General features: G+C 36.1%; 1 protein-coding gene across 2 annotated transcripts in view; it reads right to left on the reverse strand.

Moving 5' to 3' along the window:
• The window catches only part of PCCA (propionyl-CoA carboxylase subunit alpha), a 294,626-nt gene that overhangs the window by 179,905 nt on the left and 92,242 nt on the right, over positions 1-22,479 (reverse strand). For both annotated transcript variants that reach the window (XM_062566813.1, XM_062566814.1), the window contains exons 9-11: positions 18,438-18,516; positions 9,299-9,401; positions 3,147-3,241 (exon numbers count right to left, since the gene is read on the reverse strand). In XM_062566813.1, coding sequence (XP_062422797.1) covers positions 3,147-3,241; positions 9,299-9,401; positions 18,438-18,516 — 277 coding nt within the window. The remainder of the gene's footprint in view (positions 1-3,146; positions 3,242-9,298; positions 9,402-18,437; positions 18,517-22,479) is intronic.

Consider the following 22,479-nt stretch of genomic DNA (forward strand, 5'->3'; position numbering starts at 1 on the left):
AAAAGTGTATAAAATCTAACTTAAGGCATCAAATAGCACAAATAGCCAAGTCCCTCAGAATGACTGGAAAATCCTTCACCCAAGTGGTGAGGCAAAAGTTAAGCACTTTAAAGAGCCCCTAATAGGTCCTGAAAGAGTTAGATTGGAGGTCTGCTCTCACCAAAGTGAAGTTTAAGAGTATTCCTCTGAGCTTCAGCTGTTGAACATGAAGTTAACTAAGATTCGTATATTTACTTTTAGTCTTAAAGGATCAATGGATTTTCTGGTAAGTTTTATGGGCCCTGTTACTCTACACAGAGAAGAATCCCTTACAAAAGATGCTACCAGACAGAGAAATACAACAGATGGGCACTGCAGTACTAAACATCTTCACTAAGATCATGGCAGAGACACCAACAGGTTGGAATACTAAAACTGTTTCTGAGTTAGGGCAAAGTTAAAGTTCTTCCAGTCCAAGCCCTGACTAAAACATAGAATTTCCTTTTAGGTTAAGATCTACACAAGCAAATTCACTCTGAAGCAAAAATGATGCTAGACAGTCATGCTGAATTTGACCTTCCAAATAAATGCATTCAACCATTTTTACGCCAGGATGAGTCTTGAGCCTCCCTTCTCTTTTGGTACCAGAAAACAGCTGCTTTCTCTTACACTACTTTCTCCTGAGATGAAGGGCCACTAAGTGGTTCCCCAGAGATCCACTGAGGAATTCAACTCTTGCCAAAGTACACTCTCTCATAGCAAACACCTCTGAAAAGAAGTGGTAAAGAGTTTGGGTAGAGCAGGAACAGCAACTGAATCAAGGATGAAAAACAGACTACAAAATGCTGCTCATCTGTTTAAGTTTCAACCTCAGTGGTAAAGTGAAAAGCCAAGAGCACCTCCCAAAAAGGTACAAAGCTGGGGCAAAGGAGAATTATTGTAAAATGCTGGAAGTTTTGTCTGACTGCCAACATGTGCCAAGAAGCCAAGGCCCAGCACTAACCAGGGCACAGGAAGCACTCAGACAAACCTTACTGTCTACACTTCCCAGAATAGATGGAGTAGGACAACTGACTACGGTAAAACGGAAGAAGCAAAGTTTGTTGGTCTCCTATTTAAAACTGAGGAATTTGCCCACCACGTACTCAGGATTCCCTTGAATACAATACCCTTATCAGAGTGCTCCCTAAAGAGCTTTCTCTCCTCAAAAAAGAATTTTTTTTTCACAAAAGACTGAACTTCCTTAGGAAAAACAGAGATTCAAACACAAGCAGATCCTATTAGGATGGCTCCCAACAGCTAAATGTTCATTTGGCTTTAAAAATTTTGAAAATATTATTCTCAAAGTGAAATGACCCTCAACAATCAGGCTTTTAAAATCACTTGATACTCTGAAAAAAGCCATTATAGGCAAAAAGGCCTGAGGAGAGGCCAGAAGCAAAAACCCTAAACTGTATATAAAATGAATAGACATTTTTACTCATAGCATTCATACTTCTTGGACTTCCTGTAAGGAAAAAAAAGGAAAAAGAAAAGAAAGAAAGAAAAAAAAACTAGCTCAGAGCTCTGAGTGGCAGCTGCCAGAAAAAACAGGGGAAACTAGCGAGGACTTCATACTTCCTCCATCCAACAATACAAGAAAAGATGTTTCTAGAAGTCATTAACCAATTAACCAATCAAGTGAAGCATCATTAACAGGAAGGGTTAAATTCAGGCTTTAGGATCTCTATGATATCTCACAGAAGCAGTGAATGTCCTGCTTATCGGCAAAACTCTTGGGCACCACTTCCAAAGGTGTCAATAAAGGCTGGCAGAGTCTAAGACATTAAATAACAAGAAAGGAAAGTTTTCATGCCAAACTTTGGAAGCTGTCGGATTGCACACAGGCCATTGTACGATTATAGGAAGGGCTGAGAAAACTTACTGGCAACAGCAATGGAGATGGCAAAGTTACAAAGACTGATACTTCTGATGAAAGAAAACACTCTGATCACACTTGGCTGACAAGTTGACTTGCCTTACAAGTAATGTGGAGGCAAAAACCATCCAGTGTTTAGGGGTGCACACGTATATTTTATTTGTGTGTGTATATACATATATATGTGTGTGTGTGTATATATATAAATATATATGGGGGGGAGTGTACACACATACTGTATGATGATCTAGATTTTAAATTTAATTTTAAAAAACTTTTAAATTGGAGGACGCACATTCAGTAATAAATACATTAATAGCTGTTGCTATTAATTGCTTCCGGCAGTACCAGTGGATTCCTCAGAAGCCTTGTCTAATAAAACTGTTTTGTTTGTGAAATTTGGAGGCTTCAGGTCACAAACAGGAGCAGTCCAACTATTATAATCCGATGTTAACTTCTGTTTTACTTCTAAATAAATGTCCATTGAATTATGTATTTTTCATATCCTAAATTGTTGCATCACATAGTTCTGCACTTTAAAACAACAGTAAATCCATGTCTGGTTTTCTGAAATCATAATTGCCCCATTCCCTTTTTCCTATGTGTATTTTCTGGTAAGGTACATGCAAAAGAAAACACAGCAAGACTATCTTGCACAGCATTGATGTATTTCAGCTACTTTTGAAATTTGTGGATTAAGATCATTTTAATATTTTCGAGTAATTGGACACCTATATCCATAGGTCACTAATCTGAATGGTACTAAAAGTGGTACAGAATACCAAGTACTTCACATTCCATTTAACGTGGAAATAAATAAAAGATTATCTAGCCTCCTGACAACTGGTATAACGCTGTCAAGTATCTTTAAGAATGGTAAACTGAATACTTATTCTATTTTAAATCCAAAAGCTGAAGGGCAAAGAAAAGGAAAAATACCTGGGGTACATTAGGCAAGTCAACCTAGATACCTCATACATTCCATTGGTAAGATATGTATTAATTTTACACAAGATCATGAAAAAATTAGTAACTCAACACTGGTTTTCTTTTTATATAACATCATGAAGTAAGAACAAACTACCCTCTTAAGTGCAACAATGCCTTACAGTCAAATGACAGTTAACATACTACACACTACTTTTATGTTTTTTTAATAGAATAAATGGTGTTTACATCTGTACAATAAATAAAAGCAATAGCTTTCCAAAAGTACTTTCTCAACCTGCACAGAACCCAGTATACCTACCTTGGTGCTTCCTCCACAACTTTTTGATTTCTTCTTTGAATGGAGCACTCTCTTTCATTTAACCACAAAGCATTGCCATGCTTATCTGCTAAAACCTAGAACAACAACACACTGCTATTAATGTACGCAACGCATGCATGAAGCCTGACATTCCACCACCCGCAGCTAGCTGTATGTTTTACTTATTGGAAAAAAAAAGCAGCATTCAATTATTTCCCCTCCCCCCCCCCCAAATAATGAGGTGAAGTTTAGGGGATAATCGCCATTCCAAAAAATTAGATGCATTTGAAATATTAATTGAATGCTACTTAAAATTCTAAAGACTATTATTTTTAAAGCCTCCATAGCATCTACATAGAACACGAGGGGGAAAAAATACTTCAAAATTTGTGAGAAAGTGAAAGAAATTAGAAATCAAAAGACCAAGGCAAGATAAAAATTACATTTTCAAGCTTCTAAAATTGTATTGCACAATAAAATACTCAGACATAATTTGTTAAGCAGTATCTTATCTCAACAAAGGAGAGCAAAATCTTGAAGGATGTCAAATGTAGCTCCTGACCTGCAGATAAAAGCTTTCAGAAACAATGGCTAGTAGAGATCTCTTAGCTAACCGCAGTACCCTGTTCTCAAACAAAAAGGCAAATTCTTCAGAAACTTTGCAATCTTTTGTCAAAGGAAATAAAATCTGCCACTTCCCCAACATATTCAATGGAAAGTTTCAAGGATTTTCCTTTCAGGAGAAAACAACAGTTCTTGGCTACAACTTCAGTCCTCAGAAAAGTTAAAAAGAGTCAAGTACCTAGATCTAATTTCAGCTACCTAAATTGCGTATTAGGAAAAAAAAAAAAAAAAAAAAAAAAACTTCAGCATCACAGAACTCTCAATTGATACTGCAGCTTCAAACTGGAAGGTAAAAAAAGGAGCTTTATCATTTATGTGATAGACCATATGGCACAGTTGCTTCCAGTAGCAGGAGACTGGAATCTTCTAATGTTATAATCTTATACTCTATACACTTTCTAATTCTTTGGAAGAATTTCTTTTCTGGTGGCCAATACCTGCTCCCTTCTTCCTTAAAAAAATTTTCTCTCTTTTTCTTTCACTTATCTCCCTGCTCTGATCTGCAGGAACCGGTGCCAACAATCATGCTTCATTCTTTAAAAGTGCAGCTCCACACTGAAAACAGAAAAGCTCGCCTTCCACAAACTGCATGAACACAACCATACGTGCTTACATTCATGACAAAGAATTTGTATTATTTATTCCTTTTAGTACCACAAAGCAAGCATAACACTCAGCAAGTGAACTCCTGCACCTATGACACCAATGGTTGCTAAAGTGTAAATAAATCTGGGCAGATGTGACAGAAGATGAGGCACCGATCTCATGAAGATAACTTGCACGCACTGTGCTGGCTCGGACGCAGAGATTTTCCTCAGAAATTCTTCAAGTTCCCATAAACTTACTGAACTATCTAGAGGAAAAATTCCCTTCAAAGAGCTCTGTGAGAGGAACAGTTGGGGGGGGGGGAACTACAGCTTCTCCCAGACCCTCTTCCCTAAGCAGTGGGAAGTTTGGCAGCAAGAAGCACCGAAGAGCTCCAACCCCAGCTAGATCCTGTAACCACTTTGCTGGTGTCCGAAGCAACTTCCTACACTAGTCCTATTCATCCCCTCCAGAACTAAATGATACGGGGCTCTGCCGAAACTTGTTTGGGGAAGACAGAAGGCTTTTTCTTTTTTTTTAATACTGAACAGTAGTTCTAGGGTATAGTATGCTACTTGGATGGAACCTCTGTTCTACAAGTAAAATGATTCCTTGAGACCACTTCTGTTTCAGACCTCCTAACAAAACCTGCAACTTCCCACTGATGTCAGTCTCACGGAAACAGACAAACTAGAAAAGTCCTGGAATATTTTGATAAAAGTAAATTACTGTTCTTCTCTCTTCTGTGTGTGTGTCTCTCTACGTAAGTATATGTATTTTAGTGAAGAGAATAATAAGTTATTTTTCAAGCCAACTTATAAACACTTTTGTTCATTTAAGGGACGTTTCTTTTACCATTCTCAATTTCTGAAATCTGTATCTTAAAAGAAACATTTTTGCACTGTCAGTTAATATGGCTTAAAAAGACATATATGAATATTGACTAGGAAGATGTAGTAATAAACAGAATCAGTCATGTAACATCTAGTGTCAGGCTCTAAATTCATCTCAGGTCTACTGTTTGTATTATTAGAAATTAAAGAAGGTACTTATTTCATAAAACAATTATACTTGAGAATGTATTTATAGCCTGTTGAAATCATGCTCTCTGATCACTCCTGAGATGAAGTAAAATTCCTGTACACATCTCACTAAAAATACACATCACAGCTACAGCGTTTTTGTAAATAGCTATATATTGCTAAAAGAAAACGTCCTGTTTGGAGAACTGTAGAATGAGATGGTTACAATATAAGTGTATACTACATACAGCCATGCACTAAATAAACGTAATGTATCACATCCTCTCTCGATTCAACTAAATTTTCTTTCCAGTTGTAGGATTCCTGTTTAGCCAAGTAATATTTAAACATTCCATTGACTTTAACTTTAAACTAAGATCCTTTATGTCCAGGTATTTCAGGGGAACAAGACTTCAAATCAGTTCAAGCATAAACTCTATTTGGACTCTTTTTTCCTGTTAATTGTTTTAGTCTTTTCTTATGTTTTACAAAGTGATTGTTTTATAGCTAGACACAGGAAACCCCTTATTTAACAATTTTAAGTACTAATGCTTTGGAGCTATATGAGAATGTTAAAAAAAGTTCTGTTTAAAAGTTGCTGCTAAATTAATAAATATTTGGCATCTGGTCTCAAATTGTTTGTATATTTAGTAGTTTGAAAATGAACCAAGGTCAACGTCCTGAAGTTGATTAGAACATGAAGTTAAAATGATATGCTGTGATATTGTTAAAAGGTGCTGTCAAAGTATTTGTGTAAAAAAACCAGAATTCACTGTATGCTTATTACAAATAAAATTATGAATTCTTAATGGCAAAGCTATATTGTTTACACTAGGAAAAATTATTTGATTGTTCTTAAATACAGTACTGCTTAATTTTTTGAGGTAACCTTTTTTATACCAAAAAGGATCAAGATAATGCAAAATCTGGCCCCAATTCACAGAAGTGTGGATAGATTAATCTCATCTAACTTTAGTCATTAGAAAGTCAGTAAGCCTAAGGAAACTGTCTAAACTGCCCTTCTAAACAATGAAGAAAAAGAGGGACCTTCAGAAAGTGGCAAATCCCAAATTTTCTAGGACAGAAGGAACAGTTCTCAGAAGGTGCCGATCTCTTTCCACTGATCAGGGAGGGAGCTTAGAAAACTAAGTCAGAAAAAAAACCGTAATTTAAACAAATACCACATACAAAGCATATACTTTAGTCCATTTCTATACAAGACAGCACTTGAGTATATGAATGCACTTGCTTCTTTCTATTAACTTTCAAAACAGCTTCCTGAAGTCAGACATAAAAAATTAAAATGAACACTCAAATTTATTTTCAGTCTCCTGCACACACTCCTCTTCTACTGCTGGTAACAGGCTGACTGAATGTTATGTACAGTACAGCACTGTTAATCCAAATCTGCAAGCATCAGAAAGGAATACATCTGGAAGATGTATGAAGCTATTAAAAAGAAGGAGGGGGGAGAGACAAAAAACAAGGATGCAGGCACCCAAAAGTTATTATAGAAAAATGTAGGAACAATCTCTAGCAAACTAACCTCTTCTGTAACCTAAGATGAACACTGAAACTAAGTGTTCACTATATACCTTCCCCTGATGCTTCAAAGGTGAGAATAGCTTGAGGTTTATATTTCATTTTTACAAAATCTATTTCTTTATTTCACATATGCTATAAATTAATCTGTGCACAGGCAAACATTAAATGTAAGTTTAAAATAAACAAAAACGTAGGAAGTATATCAGGTTTGAGTGGGTACATATCTGGCAGAATAAAGAAAGTTAAGTATTTCTTTCAAAAAATCATTCCACACTACCAAATTTTTTGCTGTTGTTGTTTCATTAAGTTATTGAGCTACTGTCAAACTACTCCAGGCTCCCACTGTAAAATAAAACATACCACAACTTAGAAAGAGTTTGTATCTTAGACCAGAAAAATAAGTGAAATTTCTGTTCAGAAAACTGACATATTCCTCATGGATTTCTTGTCAGAAAAGATTAATTCAAGACTATTAGCAGACATGGTTCAGTTGCTACAGAAGATAAAATATATACAAATTCTTAAATCATAATTTTATTAAAGAATCTGTCTGAAAGCAGATCTGGTTTTACTGCCAGATATAATAAAAGATATAAATGATCACAATCAAAAAGTTAAGGAGACTACACCTAATTTCTAATCACAAACTGCCCAAAACGGGATACAAAGTCTCTAGTTCACAAGGATCATTAGATGCTTCCAAAGAGAATCCAAAACATTGACAAGGCAGCTAGAATCTGCAATAAAAGTGCAACAGTGCTTGAGATCCTATTTCCTCTGTCGTGCTTACTCTAGAATCAGAGCTTCATTGAGTTAGGAATCCCCAGTTCAAAATTCAGCCTTAGCACAGATGTCTACAACCATGTTTTTCAATCAACTGAGCATCGTTCATTGTCTTCCTGTTAAAAAAGGGCTAGAGAATAAAAACAGGAAGGCTGTATTGTGTATGATAGCCATGTAGTTTGAGCAATGGCCCAAGACACAGGAAAACAGATTCTAGGCCTTTTTTAGCCTCGTGTTTGAAATGATATTCCCTACCACTTAATAAAAGGCATAGAGTACAGGGCTAATGGTGGACGGACACCACAGTCTCCTAAACTGTTCTTTAGTTACTCAAAAGCACATTTTTATCCCCCTCAAATTTTGTTTATTTTGCATTCTGTTTTAGAGAAGAACAGAAATCACTGAACTTATCTTTCATAGAAAAAAAGTAAGGGCTACTCAAAAAAATTCCTCATGTATTTGGCATCATTGACATTACACAAATCACGTATCACTGCTTAAAAGACTAAGATTATCTTTACAAATTTCATCTTTAACATGAGTCTTTTACTACTGTATTAAGATGCATAGTATTAGAAATTCTGTTTTTAATTACTGGTAACAAATAAATATAGGGTCGTGATCTTCTTGATCTTGGTTGAAAATCTAAGTGAAATTATTATGAAAAATTTAACAATTGCATGTGACAAAAATATACTATTTCATCTATTTCTGTAATTCTTCCTTTGATGCAGCTGTATAACGGAGCCACAGGTATTGTTTCTGAATTTTAAGTTTGATGGAAACTCTTACAAGAGGACTCAGTAAAATTTGCCTGAAATACTGTGTTCACCAGAACAGTTCTATGTCACTTCCCATTAGCAAGGCACCCAGACCAAAGATCAAAATTAATTTTTTTGCTACACAGCTTTCTAAAAGTCTCTGCTATTTTTATAGAGGCATATAGATTACATCTGTATGTGCCGTTGCTAGCTCAAATGACTCTACAGTGTATACATAAGCATGCAGTTTTGAAATGCCATCCCAAATCAGCAAAGACTTCAACTCCTTCCAGTCTTCCTAAATTTTGCCTAACATAAACAATACAACAGAAAACCCCTGGACAAGTAAAGTAGTATCATCTGAGTTTTGATACGAGTTCAGGACCACTTACCCAAAGAATACCCCAACAATATTTTACAAATAGTAAAGGTGAGAAGAGCAAAGAAGAAAAAGTTGGGATAGGACAACTTCTAAGATTCAGTAATATACAGAGAGAAAATTTATCTCATCTCAGAAGAACAAGCAAAAGAAGAGTTGTATTACAAGATGTCTGATTCCTGTATTCATATACATTAAACCAAATGCACGCAAATAAACACAGAAGCCTATCATTGCATTGGCCAGCTTCACTCAAGGTCTCTATCAGAACAGACATGATGGCACTCTAGAGGAGCTCTGCTAAAGGAGAAACTCCTTGGGATGCAATATATAGGCACTTCAGAGCCACTCTTAAGACACACCATCTTCTCTGTAACCTGTAATGTCCACTTTTTTGAACCGCAGGGGTTCAATCAGTTCAAATCTTATGAACTAACTAATAATAATACAAACCTGGATTTCTATGTGACGAGGGTTATCAATGAACTTCTCTATCAGTAAGCGATCATCACCAAAACTCGAAGCAGCCTCTTGAGATGAAAACCTAAAACCTTCCCTTAAATAATGAAAAGAAAAAGAATACATCCATATTTTAAAAGTTGATGATTAAGTCAAGTTCTGAAGAGCACAAATAGGAGTATTCTTATTCATTCTAATCACATAGCAGTTTTTAATCAAACAGTTCCAAAACCTGTAAAAGCTCCACTTTTACCACTTGCATTTGATTCTTCAGCAAATGCCATTACAAAGACAAAAAAAATTACATGCACAAAGTGCAGAGAATTTAAGTTTTTAAAAAGCTTGGGCATTTAAGATGATTTGCAGGATTTTTTTCATTAGCATTTTCTTCTACAAAAATAAGACAGAAATCAAATCTAAAGAAACAAATTATTTTTAATGTATACACCCCTCAACACATCAGAGGTCAGTTACATATTAATTAGGTGAAAGCACTGTAGATATCGTACCGCGTATCTCATAAATTCAGACATTGAATATATAACTAGCAGATGCAATACTCCACTTAATATAACACATAGCTATAACACTATCTTTTTCCCTAAACTAGAATAGAGACTTACACTGCATGCTACAAATAATTCCCTCTATTTTCTCTTTCAAATACATAATTACTCAAATGAAATTATAAAATACTAAAAATATCGACTTTATTTTTCCCTAGCAGAAAGGTTACTCCTACAGAACATGACTGCTGCTGACAAACAACTTTACAGGAAGTTTTCCCCAGGGTGAAGTTTACCACAGTGCAAGACTCAAAGGCTCCCCAGAAGTTTTCTACAGGTTCTTTGAATAGCATATTAGTTCCAATTATGTCAACATATATGGAAAGTCTGAGGCAAATTTATGTGGGATTAATTATTGACATGCAGTAGTCCTGATATCTGTACACTAAAAAACAATTACAACAGGATTGTACTGAAGTTTCCATAGCTTTCCATCTCTAGAACCTTGTTCAATTTCAAAAACAAAACTGGCACTACGTAACTGAAGCACATGTAAATCTGATGTTTCACAGTATACAGAAACACGCATATTTAAAGGTATTTCTTCACATTATTTTAAAATTGTGGATTTTTATTTGCTATAGTTTCGAGAGATGATTCTCAATGTGGAATCAGTTGTAATCTTTCACAAGTTCATATCTAATCTCAATATATTACTTTTCAACAAGATAAAGCACATAAGTATTTGTGATTCTGTAGACTAGCTGATAAGTCCAAAAAACGATAGTGAGGCAACAAGCATCCACACACAATACCTGTGCTTACTGAAACAGATTTAGAGCCGTTTGGACTTTAGGCTCTTGCTTAACGTTGTGTATATTCTATCAGACAGTATTATGCTCAGTTGACAATTTTTCCTTAACTGATGTACTAATTAGAAATCCAAACCGCAACGTTTGTTAAGAGTTATTACACCTAGTTATCTAATCCATGTATCTGTAAACCTTTTTGAAGTTTTATATAATAGATAATGAATACAACCATCTCAATCAAAGACTGACCCTATTTATATTTGTATTTTACAAAACCATGCAGCTGCATTTGCTCGAAGATAAAGTTACCATAATTGCACTTTTTTCTTTCTTAAAAAGATCATACCAACCACACCAAGATGGCCTCGGCATCTTTATTAATACAAAAAAAAAGGGGGGGGAGGGGCTAGAAAACAATTTATATTGGGAGTGTTACCCTCTCACCAAGTAGCAGTAGGGCCTGAGGCAATTCCTACAGAGAGCATAAGCACCAGTTCCCAGAGGCAGTGGGGCCTCACAGGTAGGAGGTGTGCATGGTCAACACCCAGAGGCACCAGCAGAAAGTTGAAAAGGGCCCACCTCAAGCAGCTGAACATAACTGCCCTCACTCTAGGTAACATATAGGAGGAGCTGGAGCCCAAGTGCAGGAACAGTTTTACAATAATACTTGGAATAACTGAGACTGGGTAGGTCAGGTCCCCGACTGCAGTGCTTCAACAGATGGAAGCCAGGGCAATAGGGTTGCCCTATCCATGAAAGGGCAGCTCCACTATATGCACCTCTTCTTAGGAAAGGTTAAGAGGCTGAGAGCTGGTGGGTCAGGACAGAGAAGAGGCCAGTAAGGGTGACAGTGCAGTGCAAGTTTGTTACAGTTCAACTACTCAAGCTGACAAGTGGACAAAGTCTTCTTTAAGTAATTCAGTGAAAACTCTAAGACTCTAAGTTTTTTTTTTTTTTTTTTTTGGGGGGGGGGGGGAGGATTGTTGTTGATTTTACAGAAGACTTTAACCTTCCCAACATCTATTAAAAGAGCAACACAGTAGAACAGAAGCAAGCTGGGAGGTTTCTGAAGGTTATTGGGGACAAATTCTTAACAAAGATGCTAAATGCATTTATAAGACGGACTACTAGTAGTGCAAGAGGATCAAATCACAGATATCTTGAGAAATGTTGACTCATACAAGTCCATAAGGCCAGATGGGATGTTGAGAGCAGTGGCTTATGCCACTGTGAGGCTGCTCTGTCATCTTTGAAAGGTTTTGAATATCAGGAGAGGTCCCTGATGACCTGAGCAAGACAAATATTTCAGCCACCTTTGAAAATGCATCAAAGAATCAAAAGAACTAGAAGCTGGTCAGCCTCACTAATTCCTGAGAAAAATCATGGAGTAAGATCTCCCAGAAGCTATTTCTGGGCATTTGAAAAAGTGATTGAGAACAGATTAGATTTACCAATATGTATTTATCAAAGTTATCACACTTCCACAACTAGATCGATGAATGACACAAGAACATTGAGTATCATCTGCCTCAATTTTAGCAATGTCTTAGTGATCTCCCACAGTTTGTATCCAAATTAGGATGCTACAGTCTAGACAACTGCACAACTAGATGGGTGAAGAACTGGCTGGATTGCTAGACTCATGCTAGCGGCTGGCAGCTCATTCTCCACCTGGAAGGCAATTACAAGTGAATTTCCTCTGTAGTATATTATTCTGGGATCAGTTTTATCTCATTATTAATAATTTGGAATGTACAATCACCAGTTTGCAGACATCACTAAATTGGGGAGTACCATCAGTATATTTGAGGGCAGGATTGCATTTCAGAGAGATCAAGACAGATTGGACAGGACAGGCAGACAGGAACCTTACGTATTTCAAGAAAAACAAAGAAGTCCTGTGCTTAGCACAGACTAATCCCCTGCATCAGTACAAACTGGGGAACTGACTGGCTGCTGAGGATGACCTGCGGGTCCTGCTGGATAGGAGGCTCTGAGGCAAGTCAGTAGTGTACCCTGACAGTGATGAAAACTAAAAGCACACTGGGCTTTATCAAAGACAGTATAGTCAGTACATGAACAGCAGTGATTACTCCCTTTTACTGAGAGCGTATTAGATCATATCTGGAACACTGCACCTAGTTTTGGACTCCCCCTCATATTAAAATGATTTTGATAAACTGAAGTGACAGCAGCAGAGCACCAAGAAGATGGTTAGGGCACTGAAGCACAAGAAAGGCTGAGCAAACTGGTCCTGTTTAACTAGGAGAGGAGAAGGTATAAGGGAGATCTAACAGCAGCCTCTCAGTGCTTGAAGAGGACATTACCAAGACAACAGGGCTAGGCTCTTTAGTGAAGTGCACAACAGGAGAACAAGAGAAACTGGTCACAAATTGAAACAGAGGAGGTTCCAAACAGATAAAAGAGAAAAAAATTCCTATGATAACAACTGAGGCAGGCTGTTTGGAAAGGCTGTGGAACCACTGTCCTCAGAGGTTTAAGATCTGACTGGACAAAGCTCTAAGCAACCAGGTCCGAATTCAGTGCTGACGCTGCTCAGTGCAGGGAGCTGAATGAGATGACTTCCTAAGGTCCTTTCAAACATGAATGATGCTAGAAGTGGGAGAACAGGATGCCTTTACAAGTTCTCTCTCCCCATATAGTACATCTATTTACACTGAAGTATAAGCTGTACAGAAGTATTTACTGATCTTGCCATAAGTTTCCTTCCATTTGTCTGAAGTGAGGTAATCTGTGCCAACTCCATGCCTCCAGTTGCAAGCTCAGCTTTGCTGTTTCAACTGAAGCAACAACCTTCTTTGGAGGCAGACAGACACTAATGAGGAACTGCAGCTATTATGCAATATTTCAGTTTCCAATATCAGGAAAAAAGAGAATACAGTCTCTTCCTATCTAGACTAGAATTAGAAAGACCATACAGTTAAAAACACATTATCTATCATTACTACAATGGAATCCCTCTAAAAATGTGACCAATAGATATTCAAAATGTTGTCTGATTTTATACAAAAAACTAATATCCATTGTTTCAGCAATTCCAAATTTAAAAGGAAAACTAAAATGACCTAATCGCAGCATTTTACATATATATTTATGTAGATAGCCGGCATGGAATTCTATGTTTAATTATGTTTATTTATTGTTCTGTTTTGAATCACAAATTAAAAATATCTGAAAAGTTTACATGTTTCTTCAGCAATACAGAATTTTATTAATTCTGTTAGCTTTCTGCTTTCAATTCCAACTTGAACTACTACATAGTTGTGATCTTGCCATATCTGAAGAGCTTTAGTACAGCTTAAGAACACATCTCTATCAATCACTGGAATAATCATTCGAGTAGTATTCACATTCATTATTTATTTTTGGCAGAGTTACAAAACATAAAGAATGCAATAGGCTATAAGTGATGGTCCATTAAAGACTTCTACTTAAAATCAGGTCCCAGTTAGTAAGACCACTGTTCTTCACTTGCCCAATTCCCTTCTCTTTACCTCAACATTTCTACAGCACACAGCTATGCTGGACAGACCAAGGACGCCAAGTCCATACACTCCTATTTTTGCAGAACAGTCTGGCAGGCCAAATAAACCACTTTGGGAAAGTGATAAAGCTCAATGTTCATGTCTGTAAAAAATGAAACACTGTTCCTATTAAGTCATTCTGCGAAGGTCTTCATAAATTCCCTTGCCTCAAGAGGTGAGGGATTCAGAATGATCTGTTATGTATTATTCCACGTAAGTTCTTCCAGTTCAGCTGCTCATTCCTTCAGAGCCATTGGAAGATTACAGAGACAAAACTTCAACAGATGCTTCTGAAGGAAAGTGGTGAACTGCAGAATATGTTTACAGACCAGACTTGAACAAAAAAGTTTGCTAGTAGTTCTCCCACATATCCTGTGGTACAACCCCAGTGAACAGCAACAACTACAGAACAGTGCAAGCAATCACACCATGGTAGCATAGGACCGCAGAAAAGAAATGACAGCGCATCTCTGAAGCTCTTAAAGCAATGTTTGACTTTTAAATTCATAAACTGGCATGGGCTCTGAAGAAGAAAATTAAAGTAACAGGGATATTTATTTTACTATTGTAAGCTAAAAGGTAAAATCTTTGATCCAAACACCTGCTCTTGGAAGGTGCCTTGTTGAAAATTTTCAGAGATATATGAAGCATGGAAGATTTCAATATCCAAGGAAAACAAATTTAGCCACAAAGCTCCAAATTTATCAAAAATTAATTGTTAGAAGAAAATTCAGTACAGATTTCCAACTCAAAAGGATTATGTTTAAAGCTGAAACTATTAAAAACCATTATTTCCTGTACTGTGATAACCTCATATACTGAACCTACAAGCTAGTAAAGATCTTTGTGTGCACAGATCCAGTCTCATATAGTAGTTCTCCCTCAAGAAATTAAATCAGCAGTTCTTTAAAGAGATGATCACCAAGATAATTCCTCTTTAAAGCCTGCAGCAGACCATTTGAAGCCATGAAGCTCAAGACTTAGTTACACGTGCAAGCGTTATCCTGAAAGCAAGAGAGAGCCTTCAATATCTCTATTATCAATGAAAAGAAGGAAAGATACAGAAAACCTAGACATTCACAGACTCCCAGCCTCTAGTTATGTTTTGTGCTGAACTTAATGTTGCCTATATTTTGAAAATGCTTTGGGACTGGTACCTCTGGGATGCAAGCATAGAGGCTCTTTGTGTATGAGACCAGAGCTGAGATGATCAGTTATGGCAAGATAGGAGCACCATTAGATATATGCAGTAGCAGAACTTCAGCCATCCCAGTTTCTCAGGCTGTTAATCTAGAAATCTAAATTCAATATTAACTGCTCTTCAGATATCTGTTTTTCTTTTTCAATATAACTTTTTTCAATATAACTTTTAAAGTGGGTATCCGTTATCTGAAAAAAAGCATATCCTAAGTTGAACTTATCCAAATCAAGATAACTAGCTAGAACTTAGATTATAGTGAAGATAAATTTGTTTTAATTTCAGAACTGGCTCAGCAGCTTGAACTGCACACAAAATTCCAAACTAGATCTTGACTCAAATTCAGAAAAAAAGCAATAGAAACAATGAGAGAATTTGAGGTATTCATATCTGAACAGGTACAACAGCAGCCATACCCAAACAAAGTGGGTGAGGTGAACATGGCAACCTTCCACAACCACATGCACATGAAGAACAATTTCCAAAAGGAAAAAAAAAATAAAGTTACAGCAGTAGTAAAGGAGTACTCTAGTGTTTCCAAATAAAAATACTAAATGGAACTGGCAGAAACCTTGGACATATCTGGAATAATTTCATAATATCTAGAGGGATCTAATGAAAGTTTCTTCACTTAGGATATTTAAGAGGTGTGAAGGATGAAGCACTAATAAGTTACCATGGTGAATAATTCTATAACAGCAGGAATTCAGTCATTCAGATAGATCTTTTCCATTTCCAATGTCTATTGCCACATAACACCACATTACTTGCTATGTAACACCATCATATAAAGCTTTTTCTTTTTAATATTGTACATAATTGGTTTTAAGAGAAGAGCAATTTTCCATGCTTCGTCTGTCCTGAAAATGCAAAAACACGTTTCAACAAAATGATTTTATATAAAGCGTTTTTTTCAACAGCATTTGGAATTAATCCTGCAGGGCAAAACCAAAACAAGTTGGCAAATCAAAATTTTATCCGCAGTTCTCAGGAACATCTCGCATTTGTGACCTCTAAAATTCCGAAAGTCGTTCTCATACTGGCTTCTCCACAGTGTTTGCCAATAGCTGAGAATTAGCTTATTTTTAGGATTACATGGACTTCGATGCAGCAAGAAAAGACTTGAAAACAACTTTTTTCCTATGATATCAAAATTATCAGATAAGTTGTTTTTACTAATAATGAGTTGAGTCACCTTCAAAACACTCAGTCAGTTTTTCTTCTTTATATACATAAAAAAGGAAAAAAATCTTAATTCTATAAGACAGTTAATGGATATACACAACAAAAATGTTTCACAACCTCATACACATTTCTTCAAGAAGCACCAAAATCACCTATTTCATACTTAAATGGAAAACAAATCTATCTTCATTTCTCTTAATCTCACTTTATCTTCCTGCAACAAATATTTTGCCTACTGAATTTTCACTTCTTTGCTGCCTGCAAACTTTAAAATAAACACTTCTTGAAATAAGGTCAGTGACTACTGTTGATCTGACTCAACTAATCTAAACTTTCTTTCTCTTACCACTTCTTAGATATTATTCTGTAGAGTTACTATAAAACAAGACCAATATAATTAAGAGGATTATTAAAAGGGCACCACCGGCAAATACCAAGAAATTGAGTATTTCGGAGGCTTTCCACAAAGAAGGCAAGCATCTCTAATATGGATCAAAGTAATTTCATTGTTAAGTGTACCAAAATAACATCCATAGCTGGTTTCTGTTGACACAATCATTTCTATCAAGTGACTTTCTGGTCAAAATAACAATCATAACTTCTTCAAAACAAATTAGCAATCATGATTTCAGTCTGAGTTTTCAATTTTTAGACAGTTATTTTAATCAAACCTCTTTGACAGTTTCTGAGCAAAACAAGAAATGAATGCCTTCCTTTCAAGTCCAACAGATGTACTTGCCGACTGAATAAGATCAAGGGAGCAATTTTGGTTTCCTAAGCAGTTGGAACAAAGCATCCTTGTAATAAAGCATGTTATTCTAGATCCTCATTTTAATATGCAAATCTTTGTTTTTTTATTTAGATCTGAATATAAACACACCAGAGGTAGCAACATACACAAAAAGTTTTTTTTCAAATTAAAATTTAACTGCTAGTCATTTATTTTGTTCTTCATTACAGCTTTTAGGTTCTGAGACTTAAAATAAATTTAATAGACTATACAAAAATTCAACTGGAAAAAACACAGTCATGACTAACATTTAAGCAAATGAAAAAGAATTGTACTTTGAGTTAACTCCAGACATGTGTACTCTCATATTCACATAGGAAGAAAAATATTTCTAAGTTATCTGATTTTAGATCTCAACATAGAGACTTTTGGTTACATATCATTGAAAAAAAAATCACAAAATGCCTTTTTCTGTAACATTCCTGGCACAAAAGCATGCGACTAGACACCTCACTGCCAGAATATCAGAGAAGACCAGATTCTAGAACAACTCCAGTCAACAGGTATCTGGCAGGGTTTGGGGTTCAGACACACCATTAAAAGATGTGAAAATTTGTGTGTTTAAACAAATACTCCCTTTCAAACAAACAGGCAAATGCACAATAGCTTGCTGAGACAAATATGTTAAACACTGAAGTATGCAATTTATTGTACATTCTGGAAACGCTTTATATGTGTTTCCATACATGAATAATCAGTCCCATCAACTTCAACAGAACTAGTTGTTCAAAAACTAACATTCGTAAATCATGGCCAAATGGTTTATTCTACTAAATGCACAGACAATTTATACATTAACATTCTGGAATCCAAACGATAAAATATTATTTACAGTATAAACATACAGTCATAGGCAATTGTAAGGTTTGTACCCAAAATAATGAACCATGACGTTTTATAAGTTTTAAACAGAACTTAATTTTATCTACACGCATGCAAACAGAAGTATACTGCACATTAAACCAAAGGGAGAAAAACAGATACTATCCAATTTCTGTTTAACATTTGATATCTGCTCAACTGTCAGCTCACAGTGGCTTAATGGGACTTTGGTAACTGCAGCATTCATCAAGGCAAGCTTTTGGACAGCATCTCACCTGGTCTCTTCATCATCCCAGGCGATTCTCATGCCTTTCCCACCACCACCTGCTGAGGCCTTGATCATGACAGGGTAGCCTAACAGCGGGGAACAATTAGACAGAAGTTCAAACTTTGATCAGTTGGTCATAGGAACATGACAACTGACCACATGTCCAATAATGCCAGGAGACAGTAACTTGGTTTATTAAAATACTACTTGTTTGGAAGGAGAGATTTTTTCTTTGCAACACTTAGCTGTCAGTACAGTGATTTTTGAAGACAAGAAAAGGTTGTCTTTTCTATTTCATTTATATAAGAAAAACATTGAATTGATTATTTCCAAGTAACAAAATGATTTATGAATAAAAGCATTTGACCTTTCACTGCACTTTCTTTAGAAACAAGATTTTGTTCCTTTTCCACTACTCAAACAGACTACTGCTGTGATAAAGTTAAACATTTTATTAGTAAGAAGAAGAAGAAGATCTTCAAAAATTGTTAGTTAAGAGATTCAGTAAGCCTTATTCACCATTCCTGGTCAATAATGCAGTAGATTTTAAATAATAGAGCATTTCCAAAGAGCTTTGCTGCTCTGATACTAAGCAATGACAAGTAAGAATCAAAGCAAACAGATCATCATTACACATTAAAGATAAAACAAATCATTTTTCCCAAGTGACAAGATGCAAAAAAATTAAATGAGCACCATAATCTGACAACACTACATAAAAGTGGTAATATTTTACTTTCGGAACAAAATAGAATCAAGGTCTTCGTTTTCTGAAAGCTAAAGGTATGGTAAGAAAGCACATAATTTTAAAGTAGATTTAATAGTATGTGTATCTTGTAGTACAACATTAATTAAAACCATTTCCTAAAACAATTTCTTATTCATATCAGTGCATTTCACTTCTCTCCCAGATCAATGTATGGAAATGTAGAAGTTAAGGACCTGATTATAAAGTTTTTGTGATGTTTCTAGGATAATTTAAAAAATAGTTCATGTCTTTGGTCTCCAGCACTTTTAATGGAAAACATAACATTAAACCAGACATTAGACCAGCTGATAGTCTCTGGAAAGAAAAAAAATCAGTCACTCCCTGCAAAATGAATACATCTTCCTATAGAAGGCTCTAATCTTGGGACGAAAGGGCATATCTGACTATGGCTGATAATAGAAACTGTCAAGCCTGCTATTATATATGTAACTCAAGTTTACAGTTTCTTTCTGCAACACAGGTCTTACTCTACTGACAATAGTGATATCTCCCCACCTCCTCCCTAAAAGCATTGGACTCAAAGGATGTTCATGAGATAATGACTTTAAAATACAAACATATCTGGGAAGTCTTCTAATTAAGACAACTAAAGTGGACATGCATAAAAGGGGCGTGATACAAGCATAATAAATAGAGCAACATAGAGCAATGTTGACTGGAAGGCAGGGAAGAAGCAAAGTGCAAGCGAATTTCGGATTATTAAAGAAACAGCAATAAAGTAGTTTCCCACCTAACGTCATTAGGCTGTAGAATCCCATGATACAGTATTCCCATGTTACAGTGTGGTTAAGTACTGCAGAAAGGTAACAGGTAAGCAAATAGGTAGCACAAACCTCAAGTTCCTATAGACAGTGGTAACAAAAGGGCTATAAAAGTTCGTATTTCAAAGTCTAAAGTAATCTCTAGTTACTAGGTACGACTATAGGTGCAACCAAATACAGCTGTGCAAACGAACTGTCTTACATTTTCCTGTGAAATACCTGATGCTGCCTACTCAGGGGTATAGGATTAGTCATACACAGACAAGGGTCTAATCAAAAACTGTAGTAAGTATTTTCAAGGCCCCTACAAATTCAAAGGTAAATGGGCATGTACAAAACTCTAGATAGCAGTGCAGTGAACAGTAACATCCAACTCAACATCATGTAATGCACTATCTATACATAAACAATTTATCTGTGTTGTAGTTGCTTTTCCAGATCCCTGGCAACTGCCAGGCTTCTAGACAAATGGAGTTGGCTCTCCTGAAATATGGCAAAAAACACAGCTCTCATGATTTTCATAAAAGAGGTGAGATTTAAACAGACAGCACTAGCAAACATATTTCTACCTCTGGCAACACTAGCGCCAGCTGGTGACAAACTTCCTATGGTAATTTCCATTAAACAATCTTCATTTCAGAAATAAAATGGGAATATTATCAGTGAGTCTTTTACACTTTACAGAATATAAAAGCTCATATATCCCAAATCATTTGGTTAAATTATGAGACAGGATACATGAAAGAGTTAGGTTACTGGTATTACTCACCAAGTTTTGGAATACTTTTTCCAGTTTCATGTATACTGATTATCTGTCAATCATACTTATATGTAAGGCTCCATAGAGCTACAGTAAAGTTAAAAAAACAGATGAAAAAAATCAACAGAAGGTGTGTTTTGAAAAGAAACACATAGCTTTTGGGGTTAAGAACGAAAACAATTTTTTTGCATGCTTTTACAAGTTACGATGACAAACAGCCAGCCTCCTGAAAATAAGGGGACTTTCACTTTTGCCCAAATATGACTCTACACACTGCTCTCTGAGGCACTGACCCAGGGTAAACATAACAATTCTACAACTAATACTGAGGACGGCTCTATCCTAAGATGAGGAAGTCCTTGTATAATCTAAGCAGCTCTGCATATGCATTGGGAACAGGATGGTGATATGAGGAAGTATTAGCTGCCATTTGCCTGACCACCTTTGCCCTATTCAGCAGCAAACTGAGAGGCATGCAAACATATAACTTAAAACCAATAGCATTTATAAGAATGACGGATGATAGCAGCAATGAACAGCTTCACAAAGCAGGCTTTTTTTTGGGGGGGGGGGAAGCTGTAGGTGTTGTGTTTTCAATCCTTCCCTCCAATTAGGCACCAATTTATACGAGACTAAAATTGTATGTAGGAATAAACTTAACTCTTGTTCCATAGTTTAACAGCTTTTCCTGAAGCATCTGGAGCAGGTGGGAACATGGGTCTAACATGATCTCAAAATGTAGGAAGGTATACATCTGTCAAATTTGAAAATCATCTGACAAACTTTTGCTGTTACATAAGTGCTATCAAATTAGACTGTTTTGATTTCAGGGTAGTCACTATTTTCCGAATTTGAACGGCAAAAGGAATAAACAGACTTCTAGTATCCCATAGCCCTTAACCATTGCATTGTCTTCAGATAAACCATTTTTATAAAATTGCAGGCAGTGAACTAGAGTGCATTGATCCAGCAATAGCAGATTCTTTTAAATATTCATTATTAAAAACAGTAGCACCAACTAAACCCATAAGCCAAATGAAACATGTCAAAAACATGTTTTCAACCTACTTGGTTTTGCACAGACTTTCACTTATTTTATAGTGCCTTCACTTCATAGTCGCTCAATTCATTCAGATGAACTGAAAAGTAAAACTTTCTGGGTCTCATCTACGCTTTAGAAAGCAGGATTCTAGCAGTTCTTAATATATAAGTAAAAAATGGACTTAAAGGTGACGTGGGCAAAGAGCCAATACTACAGAATACTACAAACACTACAGAAAAGACAACAGAAGAACGGTTCACACAAACGAGAAGACAGACTACAGAAAAGGAGCCTATAGGGCCATTTGTGCCTAAACTGTTTTCAATTCCTGACTTAGTCTAATATCTCTATAATGTTCCCTCTTGCCAGCTCGGGAGAGAGCAAATCAAATGAGAGGAAACTGTAGTTTGGGAGAGGGGGGAAGAGGTTGTTTTGGTTTTGTTTTTTTAACTCTTATGCTCATAGAAATTGTGTCTCTAGATAGTCTTCACTGAAATAGTCCTAGGTAGTGTCTCAACCCTGAAGCTCTATGCTCCACTGCTAACAAATATTTGGTCAGAACATAGCAAAGAGGAGCAGGAAAAACACAGGCATCGGAGGAACATTATGTAAAGCTTTATAATTTTAAACACTGATCTACACTGATTTTTCTATAACTATTTAAGTATTCTTGGAAAAGTTAGACTCTAGGTAAGTGAAATTAAAAATAAGTTGAAA

This window comes from Rhea pennata, chromosome 1 (genome assembly GCF_028389875.1).
Source record: "Rhea pennata isolate bPtePen1 chromosome 1, bPtePen1.pri, whole genome shotgun sequence".
In the NCBI taxonomy this organism is placed as follows: domain Eukaryota; kingdom Metazoa; phylum Chordata; class Aves; order Rheiformes; family Rheidae; genus Rhea; species Rhea pennata.